Raw genomic sequence first — 19,036 nt, forward strand, 5'->3', positions numbered from 1 at the left:
CTTTTAGGACTCACTTCAAAATGCACAAACCTCATTATCTGAAACTTTGGCGTCATTTAACAGGAGAATACAACATTCTAACTACAATTATAAGTCAGAAAAGTGGAAAAAAGCACAATAGGTCCCTTTTTTAAAAAAACATTCCAGACCTTTGTGTTTAGGAGAACCTACATATGTATATACTGTATATTAGAGCCTGTGAGGGTCAATTTGACTTTGTGTAAATCAGATCCAAAGTGAATACAAATTTGTGCACCTCAAAAACCATTGAACATGCATGATGTATTGTCACATATCGCACAACTTAATGACGTTACTGTAAAGTTGACATCAAAATTCCAGTGTATAATCTGCATCTGTGTAAACCATGAACCATCCTGGGCTCTTATAAGCGCAGGCAATGATCTCCTGCCAGTGAGAACGGGAACACATTGCTTCGGTTATGAGTGAAAGTGGACGCATTTTCACACTTCTCCATTTCCTGTCACACGGGAGAGGAAAATTGTGTGGCAACGACGTCATGTACTATTTGTTGTAATGCAAGTGTCATCGGCGTATTTACCACACCGGGGCTTTTCTTTCTAGTCCTATGTGAGCTTCCACATGCCCTTCTCAAGGGTCCTTTGCTGCTCTTTTCCAGCTTTATTTCATTGACTCTTCGTCCTCCCCTGCTCTGATGTTGGCGTGTCTGTGATACCGAACTATCCTATTAGTCCATTAACTTTGTGAGGCCGCCCTAACTCTTCAGGGCAGATATAACAGGAAGTAAGCTGCTGCTGTCTAATAATGTTAAGCGAACTCTAATGCACTCACCCACCTTTCTCATAGTTTTTCAGTCCTGACATTGATCCACCGCAAAGTCGTTGGACAATCAAGTCCCTCAGACATAAAAATCACCAATAAAGAGGACTTGCATGTCATGTGACTTAAAGGAAAACGTTTTGTGCCAACTGTGCACAAGAATCCGGTAAAAGAGGCTTTTATATTTCAAAGCCAGTGTAATCGAGGCTATCTTATTAATTCTACCCCACTCTAGATCATGAATGGCTTATCCTTCCCATTCACATGGAAATGTCTCCATGCATGGCTTTCATGCACAAAGGCAGAGCGGCGTTGTGGTGGCAATCTGTGCACTTGTTTTGTTTTTTGTGATAAAATGAACATCTAAAATGGAATAAATGTGTTTGAATGGAGGCCATTTTAAAAATATAAATATGTTAATTATATTTGATTTATATAATTTCTTATTTTTAAACAATATTTTTAGATTAATTTGATAACATTTTTGAACGTCAACATTTGAATTTGATAAGGAATTTTTTTGCTTTATTTTTTAATGAAAGTTAAAATATGGACAACAGGGGAAACGATTACAACGGGAGGGTAACAGGAAACAAAGGCTAAATAGGGTGTTTCCTGAGGAAAATGAGCTAGTTGACAGTTGTGAAATGAAGGGTAGCCTTGAACCAGTAAACTTCCACACATGAGCGTCACTCCACTGTGTCCATATAATGTCATAAAATATCATGTGTGCATATCAGCTCGTGTGACTGTATTTTATATAGGCCGACCAGTTTGTGTGTGTGTGTGTTTATAAGATTACTTCAAGCTCAGAACAGACACCCGGGTCACATGCTCGGCTAATAAGGAAGAGCTAATGAGATACAAGAGGGCAACCGGCTGAGTCATGATAAAGGACACAAGGCAATGCAATATTCTGCATAGAATGTAGAAAATTCAAGCCATTATTTGATTGGCAAGAGTCTGCAGGCTAGCCGGGGCCCGCCTTCACGACTCCACTTTGAACCCTCAAAGAGATTGAGAATACAGCAAGTCCAACACCTTCGTCAGCAAAGCATTAAGGCCGCTATTTGTGGAGCGGCTGGCTTAGCGCTGCATGGTAACACCGGGCCCATGTTACCGTTTAAATACCTGACACAGCAGCTCCACTGTGCATTCACACCAGCGACAGGCAACACACACATATTGGCCAATGAGAAACTGAAGTATAATAATACTTAATCCAAATGACACTTTAGACTTTCAATATTAGTACAGACCTGCCAACATGTAGGAATTTGTGGTACTCTGCATGCAATTTGACTCTGAACAGATAAATCAATAGATATATAATCCGTTTCTCAATAGTATATAGTGAGTGAAGTGGGGTGGCGACGGGCAGTGGAAGTGGAACCTGAAAGCCGTCACACGGCCACTAACAGCATGAGGCACAGACGCTCGGTCTAACCGTGATTCACAAGGAAACACCACATTTGTCTGGCAAATGTTGAGCGTCTGTTGCTTGCGAGGCCGAAATAGGAGAATGCATGCTGTGCCAAGTTGTATTTATAACCAAGTCACATTAACATGAACCCAAGGTGTTATAATATCAATATAGTCGTGGTAAAAATTATCAGTTTATCCATCCATTTTAAGTAAAGGCACATTGTTTAGACAGATGTAATGATGATAACCAGCTCATAATGTAGCAATTTTCATGGTTTCTTGATGATACCCAAAATTAGTTAATATTTATATGTATTATATACAATAATGGGATATATTAGGAGTGTGTAGCCACTCATTATTATTTTACCAACCAACTGCCATAGAGTCAATAATCAATAATCTTAAACAACTGTACAACATCCTGAATTGCACCAGTCGTCTTATCAGCAAATAGTCGGTGACTCATCAATGGCGAGAACGGGTGTGATAGTGGATTTACAAGAGCCGGAACACGATGTGAGCGCTTCATATCGCCACAGTTAGAAGATGTAAAAAAGACAACATGGGTGTATTTTTCCATAGTCGGTTTATTGGTCCAGCAGATGCAAAATCAACACAACAGACTGTCCTTTCCTGCATAGCAGTCAGGTTCAAATAGTCACGTCCCGCTCTCTTCTCAAAAACGACAAAAAAATAAATAAAGCAATTAAAAAAAAAAACACTTTTCAAGTATGTCAAACTAACATGCCATTTAAACATAACATTTTCATACAAGACTCCCAGAAAATTCCATCCATCTCCACTTTGACTGTATGTACACTGATATTTACAGACATATTGTTACCAGCACGCTTCCCTAAGAGAAAAATAGAGGTGCTTACATTTGTGCGTAGCAAACAACGACAGCAAGGAACTTAAGAAATGACAGTGCCGAGAGGAACCCTGTTCAATTCAGTCCAGTTCAGTGTTAGCTATTTGAATGATATGTGAGGTTATTAGGTGGTAAAACGTATCATCAGAGAAAGCGATAGGCTTGCAAAACAAGCACTACAGGCACTCTACGGCAAAAATCAGCTTGGAACAAAGCACATTAAAGACACTGTGACACATAAAAATTCAAACTGAATGCATTCTGAATGTGCAAAATCATTTAGTGGCATGTCGATTGAAAAATCTGGCTCTGCCTTGACACATCAAAAAAACAGTGTAACAAATACAATCCAATGACAACAATAATAGAATTGATATTTAAATGAATCACAGTTTGCTTGCAAATCGATTTAGTAAAAATATCTTGAAGGCATGGAAGTGATGATTTTTGCGTTGAAGTGACATCTTTGGATTGATCAGACCATGTCATTTAAATACCATAATGTGAAAAATAAGATCCTTTTCATTTCAAAGAGATTTATGAGTGAGTTTTACACTTTCAGGACTCGTGCCGTTCTCAAAGGCAGGGCTGGCGGATGTCCTGGCAGCCACACGAGTGTCTCCTCAGGTCCTGCAAACGCACACAAAGACACCACTAACGTTAACACTCACGCTACGCCGCGAATATGCTGCAGTGGTTTTAGCAAACAATACCATAAAGCTCTCCTTTTGTTTGTCATCTCTTACGGTGTCATGCCTTTCCTACAAGTTACATCACCGCTTTTGTGTTGGTATTTTTAGAAGGTGTAGCGTGCATGACGGCCGCCAACAATGAGTGAGCCGACACCCTCTTAATCCTCAGCTAATTGTTAAAGAAGCAGGCACACACACACACACAAGCAGTATGTGTGGTAACAAAAGTAGAATGACACTTCCTTTGTCTTTGAAGGTGAAGGAAACGATGAGCGTAATCACACCTCTTTTCCACGTAGACTACTACGCCCTAAGCGCTGATGTTTGCGTCATTGTTTTGCTTCTTTATCAAGCTTCCATGCTGCTTTTTGTGCACTGGTAGATACAAGCACAGCACTAGGACAGCACTAGTAAACACTTCTCAGCTGTCATCTTGGCAATATAACACTATTTGGTGGTCTAGAGTTGAACCACAAGGTGTAGAAAACGGTGCAGCTGGGGTGTCCAAAGTACACGTATACACGCCTGCGCTATATGGACAAAAGAGGTTGGATGGCTTTGGTGGTAAGTTGCAATACAGGCAACCGGCTTTCTTTTTCACTTCCTGTGGGCGACCTAATACTTTTGCCCATATTTCTACTGTGGCTGCTGGGAGAGCTATGAAGCAACAGCTTCGGTTGTGTTTACCTTTGAAAGACTAACAGCGAAACCACTTCCAAATAGGAGGACACTTTGTCTTTTAAGAAGAGAGAATAAATCCACACCCACAGTCAAGTAGTTAGGGTGAATCAGCACACTTTAACCGTAAGAAGCACAATGCAAGTACAAAGGAGCGTGTTGTGAAAAGAGTGCTTCCCCCTTCCTTGTTATGTTAGTAAGAAGAGCTGGTACTCCCTCCCTGGTGTCAGTTCCCATCACTTCTTTTTTTAAGTCCAACGCACGTACACAAACTATTTGATGACAACATATCCTGCTACAAAATGTCATTGAAACTTTGCAAATAGATTTCTTCAGGTAAACATTTTATGAAAATAAGAAAACATAACAAAGAAGTGAGCAACTTGTACTTACAGGCAAACTTTACCCAGCCAGTGCTGCATGGTGAAGTGCAAGTGAAGGCAGCAGAGGAAAAGAAGAAGCAGGGTGATATAAATATAAGTAAGTGAGCACACGTGCGGTCTTACATATAAGAAGGTGAGCATTATTAATGGTGATTATTTTTCTTTGTGATGAACCTACCTGGCCGGCCAGTGCAAGAGGGAGGTGTGTCGGGCTGCAAAGGGCCAGTGAAGCCACCGAGTGAGGGAGCTCCTGGATGGGAGCTTCATCCAGATCGTCTATGCGAGGTTTCTTAATGTTTGACTCGGGGCTGGTCAGGGGAGTCACGCTGTTCCTCCTGATCAAAGTTCCAGGACCCCTTTTCACCTCCTGTACGGATAATATGAATCATTAGCTGCAAAGTGCAGGCCGGGCTACTGATGAATAATGAAGTATTACCTCTGGTCTTTCTCTGTGGGTGTTCACCGCCTCCACTTTTAGAGAGATGGACTCCACTTTGCACCCGTAGGCCACAGGGGTGAGCTTCAGCACTGTATGCAGGGGACACTTCAGGTAGGGCATCTCATCTACAACACATAAAAAAGACATGATAATCACGACGTGATGCTGTCCCACTTAATGATTTGTTGTGGGAACTTCATTTTTTAGGTCAAATAACCAAATATTTTGGTCGTATCAACTATGTAAATCAAGTAATCTCAACTCGTTAAATCAGGTTAACAAATTATTTAAATTTTTTTTACAGTGCATGAGTTAAAACTGCGGCTTTTTCTTCCCACCTGCACTTTTATCCAGGAAGTAGGCAAGGAGGCAACGCATGACAGCTTGGTGGCAGATGACCAGAACGTTCTCCTGACGCTCCAGCTCCATGATGACCGGCTCCACCCTCTGGACCAGGTCCTGGTAGGACTAAAATCAACAGTGGGGGGAAATTATGTGCTTGATTAGTTTGGTTTATTTTGGCAAATTGGCTGTGATGTGATGATGCTGAGCAGATGTGGAAGCATACCTCTCCAGCAGGGTAGCGGTAGTAGTATTTATCTTCATCCCTCAGGGCGAACTCTTCAGGGAATTTCTCTTTAACTTCATCGTACGTCATCTCCTCACACACTCCCTGCAAGGACCAAAGTTAAGACGTTAAAATGGAGACTATTTAATGAGGAAAATAAAAGCAACACCCACCGCATCTATTTCATTGAGAGCCTTCCACTGCTCGTACGGGACCCCCAGATGCTCGGCGGTCTGGATGCTGCGACACAACTGACTGGTCCAGATCTTAAGATTCTTCGGCTGCTGCTCCTCCACAAACGCCGCCAAGGCTGCAGAAAACTACAACAAGAAGGGAGACGACCATCACAACCCGGCTTCCATTGACGAGTCATATAATCGTGGGGGCCCGCCCCACCTGTCTGCCCCTCGGGGAGAGGCCGGCATCCCCCCCCAGCCGTCCCTCCAGGTTATCTGTGCTCTCTCCGTGTCGACACAGGTAGATGGTACGTGGCTGGACGTGGATGTTCATCAGGTAGTAGACGATCTTGCTCTGGATGTGGTCTTGGATGCGGTTGACCAGGAAACGGCGGCCCACATCGATCACCTTGATGAAGGATAGATCCCTGCATGGACAGGAAATAAAAGAGCATGAGCGACGTGAAAGTAAGCTTGATTGTGTGCTGGCAAGATGGATTCTTACCTGTCATGTTGATCAGGGTCTAGAGGTTGGTAGCTAGCTTTGTAACATTCAATTCTCCTTTGGAAGTCCAACATGGCATCAGTCTTGTTGCAGTCTTTGTAATCTGGACAGGACACCTTCACTTCCTGTACAGGAAGGAAGACAAGACAGTCAGACATTTGTTTGCTAGGGTCCAATTCACCTCTAATAATTGCATTACTCACCATTATATTGGACGCAATGACGTTAGGATCATCACAGACGGACTCGATGAAAAAGATCTGCAGGAAAAAGAAAATGCAGTTGCTACGCTGCACAACTTCATCGATCAGGTCACCATAGTGACAACACACGTACATTAAAGCCATTCTCACGGCCGAACTGGAGGATCATCTCTCTCCTGTCCCTCGTTGTGTTTGTTGCATCGAAGACCTGCATGGAGACATAATTGTCACTCATGAACGGATTTCTACAAGCTGGAAACAAAAAAAGTGATGGAAAACGTACCGCTACTTGGCCTCCCTCGTCCTGCAAGTAGGACTTGACGTCCCTCAGGGCTGCTAAGGCACATTGCCTGCAGGGGAAAGACACTTTTATGAGTTCTCGGATTTGCACCAGGCACTGGTTCTCAGTTGTGTGTTTGTGTGTGTTTACACACTTACTGCCTGATCTTCACTGCACATTCATTTTCAGGCTTAAAGAAATCATAGGAGCTGTAGTTCTTGACCGCCTCCCTGCGGTACTCCCCCACGTTGAAAACTGCAGGCGGTAATCATGAACATGAGATGTGCTACCGCTTAACTGGTGAGTCACTGAATGAGCTGTGCTTCTACCTTTGGTGGGCATGCCGATCCAGTTGAGGTAGCGTGTGAGTTTCCTGGACATGTACGTCTTGCCTCGAGCCGGCAGCCCGACCATCACGATGACGGTCGGGGGGTTGGCAAGGTGGGGGGACCCAGCCACTGTTGAGACAACAGTCTGACTTACAGGAATGCAATAACCAGGTTTTAAACTCACGGCATGCTTGCCCTTCCTTTAGAGTCTTGAGCTGTTTACACTTGCCCTGCACCCTCGCCCATTTCCCTTTATGATACACACAGCTAAGAATCCCTTTCAGGTTGATGTAATTACTCAGCAATTTGATGTCACATGCAGCCAACTTGGGCGCCATCCATTCGTTGCCGCACTGCACTATACAGTAGATCATCACCCATGCCAACTGACTGATCTTGTTTCCATAACACAAGAACCACATGAACGGAAAAAGAGATTAAGAGTTAATTGACAGTCAGACACCAGCAGCAGCTCTGTCTCACCTTTTGCACGACACCGCCCATCATTCTTGAGCTAACATATCCGGTGTTATACTATAACACCGGATTCCCCTCAGGACGTAAACAAAAACGTGTTGTTTTTTTTTTGTATTGTCACAAGCAAGATGAAGCCCCCTTGAATGCTTTTAAATGGGGTGGGGGTGGCACAGCATTAACAAGCCAATATTCATTGAAAAATATTTTATTTTTTATTGCAGTTTTTTGATATTTTATGTTTTTCCTATTAAAAAACATCGTTATAGCGTTATGGACTGAATGTATTTAAAGGAACTCTTAATTTGGGAATCATGCAGTAGTTTTGCTGCCGCATCAGTAAAGCATCAAGTGTCGCTCCATCCACACGCGTTGCTTTCCGGCCAATAAAGCGTCGGGTTTTTGCAGCATCACAAGCAGGTTGCGGCGCAATGGAGTTACTATGGTGACGGGTGCCGGTGCCAAGTCACGCCTCATGTAGGGCAAGTGCCGTAGCTATTATCTGCTCCCATAACTTACTATGGTCATAAAACGTGCAATAGTCTGGTTAAGGTAATTATAGAGGGTACTAAACATGCAGGTGGAGTCGTCAGCAGTAGGAGACCGTTAGCATTCTAGAGGTCATTAACGGGTAGCATAGCAATGAAATGGGAACATGGCTGTAATCGCACACGTTGATATTATGTCGAATGGTCGGTGTGGTTGCAGCAAAATAGCAATAAAAAGTATTTTACCTCTCCGGGGCGCCGGCTTGTCATCCTTGGTAGGAACCCAGATCTTTTGGATCCTATTCTGGGTCAGCTCTCTGGGCATTCCTTGAGGACTGAAAAGCCGCACAGGATAAGTGGGAAGCTCCTCGGTCAAAAATAAAATAAAAATCTACCAAAAAAAAGCCGGTGGTTGCTGAGGAAAGAGACGCGTCAGTTCAGTTGCAACTAACCGGACTGTTGAATACCTGCTAAGAAGCGTTGAGTCGCTATCAAATGCCGGTCTGCGCCGCAAGTCCGCCTTTTAACCCCGCCCGGCTGGAGAACAACGTGACTGGATGACGAAACACGAATACGAGAGGAAGCCACAGCGACATGTTGTGGTCATTTTAGATATTACAGGATGTTTTATAAAATGGCCTCAAATTTTTCTTTTGTGCTTCTGGGTAATTCTCTTTTTGCCCAATATTATTATTGCAACTGAGTCTTATCATTTAATTATTATATGAATTATTATTTCAAGCCACATTTGTTGTGATGCAACTACATTGTTCTCTATTTTTGCCTCATAAGTGAAACGTGCTGATTGTCACTCCTCTCCTGGGTCTACCACTGAGTCATCAGGAGTAATTACTCATTCATACGTGTTTGTAAAAGCCTCATAAATACCTCATATACAAAACAAAATAATATGGTGCGGAGACAGCTAAGGAGCTGTACAAAAAAGTACAATTATTGCAATTTGGAGTGGCGTCTATGAATGCGTCTATGAAAGCTTCAAACAACCAGTGAAACAATCAGTTCCTTACTACACTACTTAGTCACAACAACACTATACTTCAGTCAATGTATTTATTTGCTGGTAAACTTTAAATTAAAAAAGCATGGTCAACTCTCCATGAGAAGGATTCAGATATCTCGAGTGAAAAGGTAGAAATTCAGATTGTGAAACCAGAACTTGTTGGTTTTGTCTGGCTTGTTTGGCCTGATAGGAACACTCTTTTCAAACTTTTACAGGAAGAGGCATTGATACTCCATGTATTGTTATTGTTAATCCTTAAATTACTCAATGACAATAATTATAACAAAAAACATGATTTAATGTAGAGTTGACATACAAAACACACAAAATACTTGGTAGTGAGGCGGGGGTGTCTCATTTTTACAGTGGGGGCTGCATAGAGGAAAAAAAAGGATGTGAAAGTGTCACTCTATTGTATTGGCATTCAAGTATCTCCCAGTGTGTTTACATACTCAATAGGCACGTATCAATTCAAATCATTTTAAACGTGCAAGGCTCATATTATTGAGAAATGGGACGGCATATCTAGGTCAACCTACGCACCCATATAAACATACCGTGACCCTTTAAGCCAGGCATCATGACCTGTCCGCCTCATCTCAAGTCTTACTGGATGGTATGTGGGTCAGAGATTAATAGGTTACCCTTCCAAATGCCAGTCAAATTAGTTGGTGCGATGGATGGTGCACACTCGGGACACGTTACCAACATGTGGCCACTTTGTATGCTTAACAATGTTTGTCCTTGCAGGCCATAGCATAAATGGCACTAAAGGACGCTGCCAATATTCCTACATTAATACAGTTGCTCTGGAGGGATTCCTACTGCTGACGTCCGCCCACCCAAAAACCTCCGGGGGCCCTCTGGACCACTTACATAAGTTCTGAATGAGGCTGAGGCGCACCGAGGTACAATTCTCAGCTCACTGGAGACGTGTTAACACTACTGGGAGATGGGTTAAATGAGACAAGTAGGTTTCTTGGAAAGAGTGAGCTCCTCAAGCAAGGCGGCGTACTTGGTTTAGTTTTCTCTTGCCCCATTGTTGCTAAAATGATTTTAACACCCACAAAGTGGAGTTTCACCCTTTATTCTGTCGGCATGAGGTGTTTTTCATCCCACAACAAAATCTAAATATCTGACATTGAATAGGAATATTTTAAAAAAGGGGGGGTTTATGTACATGACAGAAAATGATGGCTTCATAATTGCTCGCCCAGGTCAAAAACTCTAAATTTGTCTTGGTTGTAGAAGCAGGCTTTGACGACCTGTCCGCCGAAATAACGTCCGTTCAGATCCACCACAGCTGCAGAAGAAACAAACGATGAATGCATATCTTGGTAAGCAAAGGATGATGTAATACTATCATTCTGCATTGATATGTTTGTACTTTACAGTACATCGTGTTGTCTTAGCTAATGCAAAGTACCACATTGAGCTTTACATAATGGGGTGGCCACCTGTTACTTTGCACATACAGTACATTTCTAGAAGCCAAATATAAGACGACTTGTCTTTCAGATACTACTCTCCCCCAGAGGAAAAATACAATGTTGTATTCGTGTCAAAACAGTAATTGGCAACAGCAAAATATGTCAAAAGCTTTCATTAGGACACTTTTGATGAAAATATACTTTATGCTTCACTTTATCGGTTTTTGGACAGTATTACACATAATCTAGTCAATTTACCCTCTACTGTATTGTTCCACAAAAACCATTGCCCTAAGCAAGCACTGTACACATTGCTGACTCATTGTCTGTGAGCCCGTTAACCCTCCATGGGGCCAAGAAGCTTTCAGTTCCAGCAATTTGATGAAAAGAAATATGTATTTTGCTGCATCGTGCTCCTAAATAACTCACAGCCTGACAAATGCTCACCAGTGAAATAAAGAATCATTATATTTTCATTTTTTTGTTGTGGTTTTCTTTAGTGTCCTGCTTTGCGAGTTGTGATGTAAGACTGGTTTGTCCCGGTGCCGCTGGGAGATGATAATGATATAACACCACAGGGAACGCAGTCTCACCTCGTTTCTGATCTGGGCCAACTCAATTAGAAAGGAACACACTTTTCGCCCACAATAATAGAGCGCTTATGCAATGGCAGAAAGTAATACCATTACATCAGGTTGAACCGCTAGCCGATATACAGCTGCTTTAATTTGCACTAAACTAAAATTCAAGTAACAGTCATCTCCTCTGGAATGTTCAGGTAATAGATACAAACCTTTGATAGCCGATTCCACCCTTTCAAACTCCAGAAATATCCTGACGGCTTCGTCATCTGGTACATCAGCAATCTCAAGAAATAAAAAGAGATGTTTTGTCACACAGAATACAATAACAGGTTCCGTTTCCTGTCCTTGCTTACCTCAAAAATGACACATTTAATCACTTTCCCGTATTTCTCGCATTCTTCTTTGGTCTCCCCCTCCAGGTCTTCGTCCACCTCTCCCCGGCCCACCATATTCTGTAGCACAAAGTGATTTGCATAGGGGACAAAGGTTAAATCTCATTGAAAGAAATCTTCAAATGAGTTGTTCTCATGTCACTGTTAGTAATGTTTGCACTTTTTGTTTTACTTTTGCAGAAATAACAGACTGGAAACATGCAGACGTACCCTCAGCAGGACCACTTTGGTCGGGTTTTTGAGGATCTCTGTGAGCGGGTTTGCATCAGACTTCTTGGAGTCCACTAGGAGATAAAAGGTCATGTGATGGATTTTTTTCTCCTTCAGAAAATATTGACAGAAAGGGGTATGCCAACTGTACCCTGTATTATATCAAATTGTATTGTTAAGACATGCAATGTCATTCAATACAATTGAAAATGTGGAAACTTTTCTATGGTGCTGCTTGTTTTGCAATACTGTGCTTTTATACAGCTATGCTGTCCTGAAAATGAATGACCTCAACAGCAGAGCACAAAGAAACATTGCGGTGCATATATAGGTCATCACATGAATGCATGCCTATTTGTGCATTCAAACTATAGAAATAATGCATGTACTATGGCAGCATATTTGTGTATAAGAGAGAAAATGAAGAGAGTGAACTCCAACCTGCTGCTCCAGGAATCTCAGCAGCACCTGCTTGGAGCGCTCCTCCTGCTAGGACAAACACCGGAAAGTCAACATGTGTGTGAAGATGGTATGAAAATACACAATAAGTGTGTGACAAACAAGAGAAGAGCACACCTTTCTCTGCAGCGTCCCCGATGATGATTTTTCCGCCTCTTTTGCTCGTCTTCTCCACAGACAACGCTGTGCTCAAGCCTTGCTCGTGCTTTCCCAGGCCCTGGCCTTCTTTGAAGCCATACTTCTGCATGATTTTGTGCGCGACGGTACCTCTGCAGGAAGAGGTACAGTTACATTGGGGAGGGAAGGGTGTTGCTAGTATTTGTGAGATGCATTGGCATTTAGCTCCTACACACCCCATGTTAGCCAGGAAGGAACTTGTTGGTCCAGGTGGAGAACGTGGCCCGTCCGAGTCCTCATACATAGGTGGAGGGATGGCGGCCTTGGAGCCTCTGACAGGACGACCTTCATCCTCATATGAGTACGAGGATGGGCCTTGTTCATGTAAACAATAGATATTAAGTTTAATTGAATGTATGACTTGAATGTATTTCATGCCAGAAAATCCCTATAACTTACCCTCCCGGTCCACAAGCGATGAAGGCGGGGCAATGGCAGCACCACCCATACCTGAGAAAAAGACCCACATAAATAACTAGTTTACTGACATCATCATGTGTTCTAGGTGTCGAGTTGTACATCGGCATTATTTCAAAATGCTCACTTCGTTTCCGCCGCTCTTTCTCATAATCATCATCCTCATCAGAATCTTCCTCTGCAGCTGGGAATCTCGAGAAGCCACTCGGTGCGCCTCCTTCATGTCTTTCCTTCCTTTTCCTGAGCAAAACAGTATATTCATAAATTATGGGTGCACCATAATTATCAGGCAGATATGAGGGGAACTATAGCACACCGGCAACTCAAAGCATGTGTCCGTATATTGTGCACTTTGTAGGGCCACAGCAGGTGACACCTCCGCTCTATACTCAGGTTCTCCTGATAGTAATGATGTGGTAGTGGTAATGTCATGATATTTGATTACGACAAACAGGTACAGTTTGTGAAATCCAAATTAGTTTGAGTCCATCGTACCTCCAGGTGTGCACAAACTACAGTTAAATCTATATTTAAAAAGTACATACAAAAGTTATCGCTTAACAGTACAATATCAGTCTTGAGAATCAGAAAAGTTTGAAAAAAACTATTGTGCATCTCTAATCTAAATACTTGTGGACTCGAGAATCTGATATAACATTTAGCCTTACTTTTCTCTGTCCTCTATCTCCTTCTGTCGCTCCTGCTCCCTCTGCCGCTGTCGTTCCTCTCTGTGCCGCTTCATCACCTTCTCATAGTCGTTGGGGAACATCGGGTCATACTCGTCTGCAAGCGGGATCAGTACATCTCCCGACGAGAATCCACTGGGCACTGGATCCTTTAAAAAAAAGCCCACCATGTCCACATTACATTTTAAAGGACGGATAAATGATAAAATTGGTTCAAATTAAATCAGGGCTGACCTTTAGGGCACCAACAGTATGCGGAGGTGTGTCTGTGATTTGTCTGTCTTCACTGGGTCCTCCTCGCTTCAGATCAATAACAGGAGCCAAGACAGTTGTTTGCTTTATCCGATGAGTCTGCATACAAGTACATACATGTCCATACTCAGGTACAACAGGGCTTGTATTGATAATTTCTTATAAATAGATATGCATACCTTAGCTTGACTCAGCGCAGCCTTCTTCACCTTCAGCTGGGACTGCAGGAGCTTGAAGTTTTTGGACCATCCTTCGGTTTTGGTGTCACTTGCACCCACCCCGAGGTCATCATACAAGGACATTATCTGCAGGTGCAGTAGATGTTCCATTTTAGTCTACAATCCTACAATCGTGTTTTTATATAACGCAAACAATATATCATTCATGGGTCCCTAAATGGTTCGCTGCTACCTACAATGAGCGTCAATGGGAAAGAAATTAAGTAAAAATCCATGTGAATAGCTAATAACTAACTAAAAAGAGAGCAGGGTCTTACTACATTCTGTTCCTCCGGTATCAAACAGATGTCGGCTACATATATCATATCTATCATTTGATATCAATATTTAGTGGGATATCCAACCGAGCAGGCCACGAGAAACTAGCTGCATGCTAACGCTAGCTAAAAACAATAGAATTAGGCAGTACTTTCGTCTGCGGTGTAGCGACTATAAAAGGTAGTACCGTTAGTGATTATGTTGACGTACCGGGTTTATGTTGAGTTATGCAGTTATTAGCTGAATTAAAACCAATAATTCTTGCTGCACATTTAACATACAGCCATGTCGTATCCTGAGGCAGCAACCAACAAGGCAAGAGCGACAGGCAACGACCGTGGCTTTGTACGGCTTGTGCCACCTAGCGGCTGGATGATTTAAAGTGGAACACGACCGCCTTGACGGAATTGATTTTGTCGAATAATCCAATTTGCTGGGTTTTACTAGTCACTATTCTTTCGATGTTAAGACGCGGAGGTACATGAATACATTTGTACATGGGGAAAAGAAAGAGAGTTGCGTTTTGATACGGAACTACAAACATGGCGTCCAGCAGACATGATATATTGCAAATGACTTTTTGTGCCAGAACCGTGAAGAGGAGGTGTATTGGTGGCTAAAAGTGAAAGTCACGTTTGCATTGAGAAAATGGGGTCCACGTGCTAGTGCTTGGTTGACAAACGTGTTTTTAATTTTTTCCGTAGAACCGTCAGATGGATTTAAGATCACTTTTGCTTTACGGCTGCCTGGTGATGGTGAGTCGACTCGGTGCAGTGCACTACTCCACCGGCGGTAAGTGCAAAACTCTTCTCTAAACGTCTATTCTGTTGACTTGTCAACTCATCCCCAGCACAGCAAGCATCCTACATTATGCTCGTGTCTCATTGTTTGATTCGTGTGCTAGTAACTTTTAAAAAGACAAATATCATTCGATACAAAGATTCACATCGTGTGCAATCTAGTCATGTTTAAAAAAGAATAAACCTGCACCAAAATATAATATTTTTGCATTTAATCAACATTGATTATAAGCATCACAATAGACAGTGCAGGTGTACTCAATGAAATGACCTAGTGTGTGGATTTGCAAAGATTGTCTATAAATGAGATTTTCAAATGTGCATATTTCATGTTCCTTGGAGTTGTTGTTTGATTACTTCTTAACAGTCTGTATTTCCTACTTTTTAATAGTAACAAATATAGACTAGATGGCATCTGCTTATAATGTTTGTTTATTGTACAAAACCTCTAACTATAGCTTTGTATTATTTCCGCTGTTCCCGCAGATTACATTTTGTTTTACACTCCTTTGTTGGTAATCCAGTTTAACCCGTTGACTTGACTATAGATATGCATGCTTTGTTTTGTCATTTACATTTTTATCTCCCACATCATTTGTGTTTGGCTTGGTTCTTTTTGGTCAGATTATAGACACATCCTTGAGGTTTTGTTTGAATGTCATCCCTCTGTCGTCTTCCAGAGCCAAATGAATGCCTGTGCTCAGAAATCCCGCCTTTGAATTGGACCGAGCCTCCCGACTGCCACCAGATGAACAAAACTTTCCGTTATACCTGCGTCAAAGGCTACGTGAGGAAAGCAGGGACATCAAACCTCATCAAATGCCAACCTGATTCACGATGGTCCACGCCACACCTCACATGCATACGTAGGTTTTCATGCGTGGTAATAATAGTACTAATAGAACTGGAACAATTAGCATGCGCATTAAACACTGTACTGTGCCAAAGTCCTAGTCTGTCATTAAGTATATTGTCTTAACAGTGCTTCAGGGAACGTATAGAACTACAGTGTCACCTCATAGAGTGCAGATTAGTGGAAAAACGTGATTAAAACAATCAATTTAGTGGTCACTTTGGACTTTTTCACAGTACTGTGTATATAACAATCAAGAGCATGCCAGGTGGTTGTGGTCGTCTACGGCCATGCAATGGGTACATTGTCGTTGTCTCTGGCTAATTTCTGTATGTACTCGTCAGTTGACCCGAGGGGCACACCACAAGCATCTAACAGCACCAAAACAGGTGAGTGGAATTGCCCAAGTCAACAATACAGTCAACAACAGGTCTGAAAAGCAGTAGGAAGAAGCAGAATTGATTTAATCCTAACCCCTTCTAAAAAAAAATCAATGTCAGTGACATTACTGACATTATTTGACAACATCCACAAAGTAGGATTCCTTATTTACATATTGAATATTTTTTGTATACTGAAAAAAAAATGTGATGGTTTTTTTCCCCCGATTTCTATAAATGCGAGTACATTATATTAAAAATAAAGAGAACATGAACATACAAAGTCCACACAGAGATGGCTGAGGGTGGAATTGAACTTGTAAACAGCTGAACTTGTAAACAGCTGTCAATATTATGTTGATCAAAAGTGAGGATTATCATCTGTATAAATTCATGCAGGTTTTTTTTGCACGTGTAACATTACAGCGTAATGACTTGACCCCAGTTTGGCTCTTTGTCCAGATGCTGTGACGGCTAGCCTGGAACATGACAACCCCACAAATTCTCATTCGGAGACCAAAATAGGTAGTATTTTGCTTGTATGACATTTTTATTATTGTGATGTTGTAAATGCCAGCCTTTAACATTGTTTTGTTGGGAATGTCTAGCTGAAGATACTGCATTCTAGCATTGGCAAACACCTCTCAACTGGTTTGTCCACTAATGAGTCTTTCATGCGTCATCATAGTTTTATAAAAGCTACCTAAACGTGTCTTCTTGCATTTCACTTGTCGTGGGGAGCAACGGGACAAGCTGGGCGCTCGTTGTAGTGAGATTCCACCGAATATATGCTCATGTTCGATATTTCTTCCTGGCAGGACTTGGCCATAGCACAGTCATTGTCATCAGCTGCATTTCAGTAGTCATCATTGGTCTAATCGGGATCGGCCTCTTTGTTTGCAAAAGGTAAGCTCCATACTTGCACTGAATTGGACATCTGCCTGGAAAAGTAAGGTCAAGCTTGTGGCAAACTTGATGTAATTTCTTCTCACCACTAGGAGGCACTGGTAATGACCTATGCTTAACCACTGTTACCATGACCCCTCTCATCCAATGACGCAGGCTAAAATACTTATAAAATACTTATAGTAGTATAGTATAGTAGAGATTTGGGCTCAGGTACTCAAAGTTGTTTGGCTGCTCCGAACCAAAATGACCGATGAACTGTTTGTTTTTGAACATGGCTTCTTGGGACTTTTTCATACGTCCACCAAATTTGGTGAAGATTCGTTGGCAGGGGGACATTTTTTCAAAATTTATAAGAATTGTGAAAATTTGTCAAAACCCAAATGCTATAACTTTTCTGACAAACACACCACACTGACATCTGACCATCTGAGTGTTTTGGTACACACACATTTAGGGGCCTTACATGTACATGACTCTGAAATTTGAGCAAGATTGGATGAAAAACGTGGCCACCGTGAACCAAAACGTTACATAATTCTTGTACAATCAGAATAGTGTAGTGGCCAGAATGTGTTGTTTTCTTGTTGTAAGTATTCTCTTTCTAATGCGAAATGTTTTATTACTCAGGAGAAGGGCGGAAAGCAACAATCCATTGCAGACGGCAGCAGAGGTGATTCCCCTCAATGAAGTTCCATCATAGTGTGGACGAGTGAACGCAAACTACGATGTATTCGTGTCTCACAGGATTGGAGGTGTGTGCTGTGTCAATCTGAAGGACAGTGTAAAAATGACATTTGGCACATTTGCAAGAAGTCTGATGGCATTGAGCTGTGTCTAAAGAGTGTCTTCTAAAGTTCTCAAGGTGTGGCTCACTCCGTTGAGGATGCGAGGCCCTCCCAGTTTCTCAGAGTCCATGGATCCCTGTCTTAGGAAGATCATTTCTTTCTTTGCACTCCGAGCTTTCTTCTTGGTGAACATCTGCAACACATTTTGAAGAGCTGAATTCCTAGCACTGTTGAGCAACTGCAGGCGCTTATCAGGGTAACATTTTGTTTTCCCTTTCTAAATAGTCTCTGAAAACAGTCCAATGTGATGTATGGTCGTGTTTAGTGTGTATTTTCAACCTGAACTCCATTAATGTAGTGGCAGAATAACACTTTCCTACATAGTGAATTGTTTTTTTTATAGCACTGATTGTGAAACATGTAGCAGCACTTTCCGTAAAGCAGCTATTCCCTTCTGGGTTTTTTTTTTTGCCAAACCATCCCAGGCAGATGTTAATATGATTTAGTCTTATCCTACATGCCGCACAAAATCTTAGAAATGCCTCTCAATACCATTGAAGTATATCATAATAAAAATACTAACTGTGGGTTTTGTTTAAAGCAACCATTCTCTGGTCCAGCTGTTATTTATGATGATGACCTAATGGAATGCATTTATCTCCTAACTTGATATTTATTTCAATACCAGGACCCTTGTGCTCCACAAAGTCCCAGCAACAGCTCTATTTAGTCCAGCTGCATCATCTCCCTTGTCGGAATGCGCCACATAAACAAGCACATGCTTGCGTCTTGACTCTAGCTCGATATATCAAATAACATTGTTGAGTTAGCACAGATTATGCAAGAATCAGCTTCCACTGTTAAGGTGC

The 19,036-nt window shown here is 42.0% G+C and overlaps 3 protein-coding genes across 6 annotated transcripts; 1 reads left to right on the forward strand and 2 right to left on the reverse strand.

The window, feature by feature from the left end:
- Positions 1 to 2,804: 2,804 nt before the first annotated feature.
- Positions 2,805 to 8,826, reverse strand: pfkfb3 (6-phosphofructo-2-kinase/fructose-2,6-biphosphatase 3). The gene is made up of 15 exons (XM_058077365.2): positions 8,562 to 8,826; positions 7,354 to 7,482; positions 7,183 to 7,279; positions 7,028 to 7,094; positions 6,878 to 6,952; positions 6,745 to 6,801; positions 6,542 to 6,666; positions 6,257 to 6,464; positions 6,034 to 6,180; positions 5,861 to 5,965; positions 5,631 to 5,760; positions 5,290 to 5,417; positions 5,032 to 5,220; positions 4,864 to 4,886; positions 2,805 to 3,730 (listed from the first exon to the last, which is right to left on the reverse strand). The coding sequence occupies exons 1-15, from the start codon at positions 8,638 to 8,640 to the stop codon at positions 3,724 to 3,726; spliced, it is 1,566 nt and encodes a 521-aa protein (XP_057933348.2). The 5' UTR covers positions 8,641 to 8,826; the 3' UTR covers positions 2,805 to 3,723.
- A 1,581-nt stretch (positions 8,827 to 10,407) lies between these two features.
- Positions 10,408 to 14,797, reverse strand: rbm17 (RNA binding motif protein 17). 2 transcript variants are annotated; one of them, XM_058077370.2, is made up of 13 exons: positions 14,651 to 14,797; positions 14,123 to 14,248; positions 13,926 to 14,042; positions 13,674 to 13,840; positions 13,133 to 13,245; positions 12,988 to 13,038; positions 12,765 to 12,903; positions 12,529 to 12,680; positions 12,394 to 12,438; positions 11,953 to 12,026; positions 11,704 to 11,802; positions 11,560 to 11,632; positions 10,408 to 10,639 (listed from the first exon to the last, which is right to left on the reverse strand). In XM_058077370.2, exons 2-13 carry the CDS (start codon positions 14,243 to 14,245, stop codon positions 10,536 to 10,538), a joined length of 1,257 nt encoding a protein of 418 aa, XP_057933353.2. In that variant the 5' UTR covers positions 14,246 to 14,248; positions 14,651 to 14,797; the 3' UTR covers positions 10,408 to 10,535. The 2 variants fall into 2 exon arrangements, with proteins under 2 accessions (XP_057933353.2, XP_057933351.2); XM_058077368.2 differs by having other exon boundaries at positions 12,394 to 12,441; positions 14,651 to 14,796.
- il15ra (interleukin 15 receptor subunit alpha) lies at positions 14,122 to 18,766 on the forward strand. 3 transcript variants are annotated; one of them, XR_013630252.1, is made up of 8 exons: positions 14,122 to 14,254; positions 15,145 to 15,232; positions 15,921 to 16,106; positions 16,438 to 16,482; positions 16,936 to 16,998; positions 17,292 to 17,379; positions 18,010 to 18,134; positions 18,237 to 18,766. XR_013630252.1 is itself a non-coding variant. In XM_058077983.2 (8 exons), the coding sequence occupies exons 2-8, from the start codon at positions 15,154 to 15,156 to the stop codon at positions 18,232 to 18,234; spliced, it is 612 nt and encodes a 203-aa protein (XP_057933966.2). In that variant the 5' UTR covers positions 14,122 to 14,254; positions 15,145 to 15,153; the 3' UTR covers positions 18,235 to 18,766. The 3 variants fall into 3 exon arrangements, 2 of the variants coding, with proteins under 2 accessions (XP_057933966.2, XP_078654549.1); XM_058077983.2 differs by having other exon boundaries at positions 18,010 to 18,052; positions 18,127 to 18,766; XM_078798423.1 differs by lacking the exon at positions 14,122 to 14,254 and adding an exon at positions 14,558 to 14,620 and having other exon boundaries at positions 18,010 to 18,052; positions 18,127 to 18,766.
- The last annotated feature ends 270 nt before the right edge of the window (positions 18,767 to 19,036 follow it).

Source organism: Doryrhamphus excisus, linkage group LG2 (assembly GCF_037039965.1).
Source record: "Doryrhamphus excisus strain RoL-2023G ecotype Guam linkage group LG2, RoL_Dexc_Guam_v1.1, whole genome shotgun sequence".
NCBI classification, from domain to species: Eukaryota; Metazoa; Chordata; class Actinopteri; order Syngnathiformes; family Syngnathidae; genus Doryrhamphus; species Doryrhamphus excisus.

Coding starts and splice junctions, on each gene's coding strand:
- rbm17 (XM_058077368.2), bottom strand. CDS start 14,245: ATGTCCTTGTATGATGACCTCGGGGTGGGTGCAAGTGACACCAAAACC. Junction 12,681..12,764: donor TCCTTCCTGGCTAACATGGG/GTGTGTAGGAGC, acceptor CTCTTCCTGCAG/AGGTACCGTCGCGCACAAAA. Junction 10,640..11,559: donor GGTGGAATCGGCTATCAAAG/GTTTGTATCTAT, acceptor TTTCTTCTGCAG/CTGTGGTGGATCTGAACGGA.
- il15ra (XM_058077983.2), top strand. CDS start 15,154: ATGGATTTAAGATCACTTTTGCTTTACGGCTGCCTGGTGATGGTGAGT. Junction 17,380..18,009: donor GGCCTCTTTGTTTGCAAAAG/GTAAGCTCCATA, acceptor TTTATTACTCAG/GAGAAGGGCGGAAAGCAACA. Junction 18,053..18,126: donor CATTGCAGACGGCAGCAGAG/GTGATTCCCCTC, acceptor CGTGTCTCACAG/GATTGGAGGTGTGTGCTGTG.
- pfkfb3 (XM_058077365.2), bottom strand. CDS start 8,640: ATGCCCAGAGAGCTGACCCAGAATAGGATCCAAAAGATCTGGGTTCCT. Junction 6,465..6,541: donor GACCCTGATCAACATGACAG/GTAAGAATCCAT, acceptor CTGTCCATGCAG/GGATCTATCCTTCATCAAGG. Junction 5,418..5,630: donor CTTCCTGGATAAAAGTGCAG/GTGGGAAGAAAA, acceptor TATGTGTTGTAG/ATGAGATGCCCTACCTGAAG.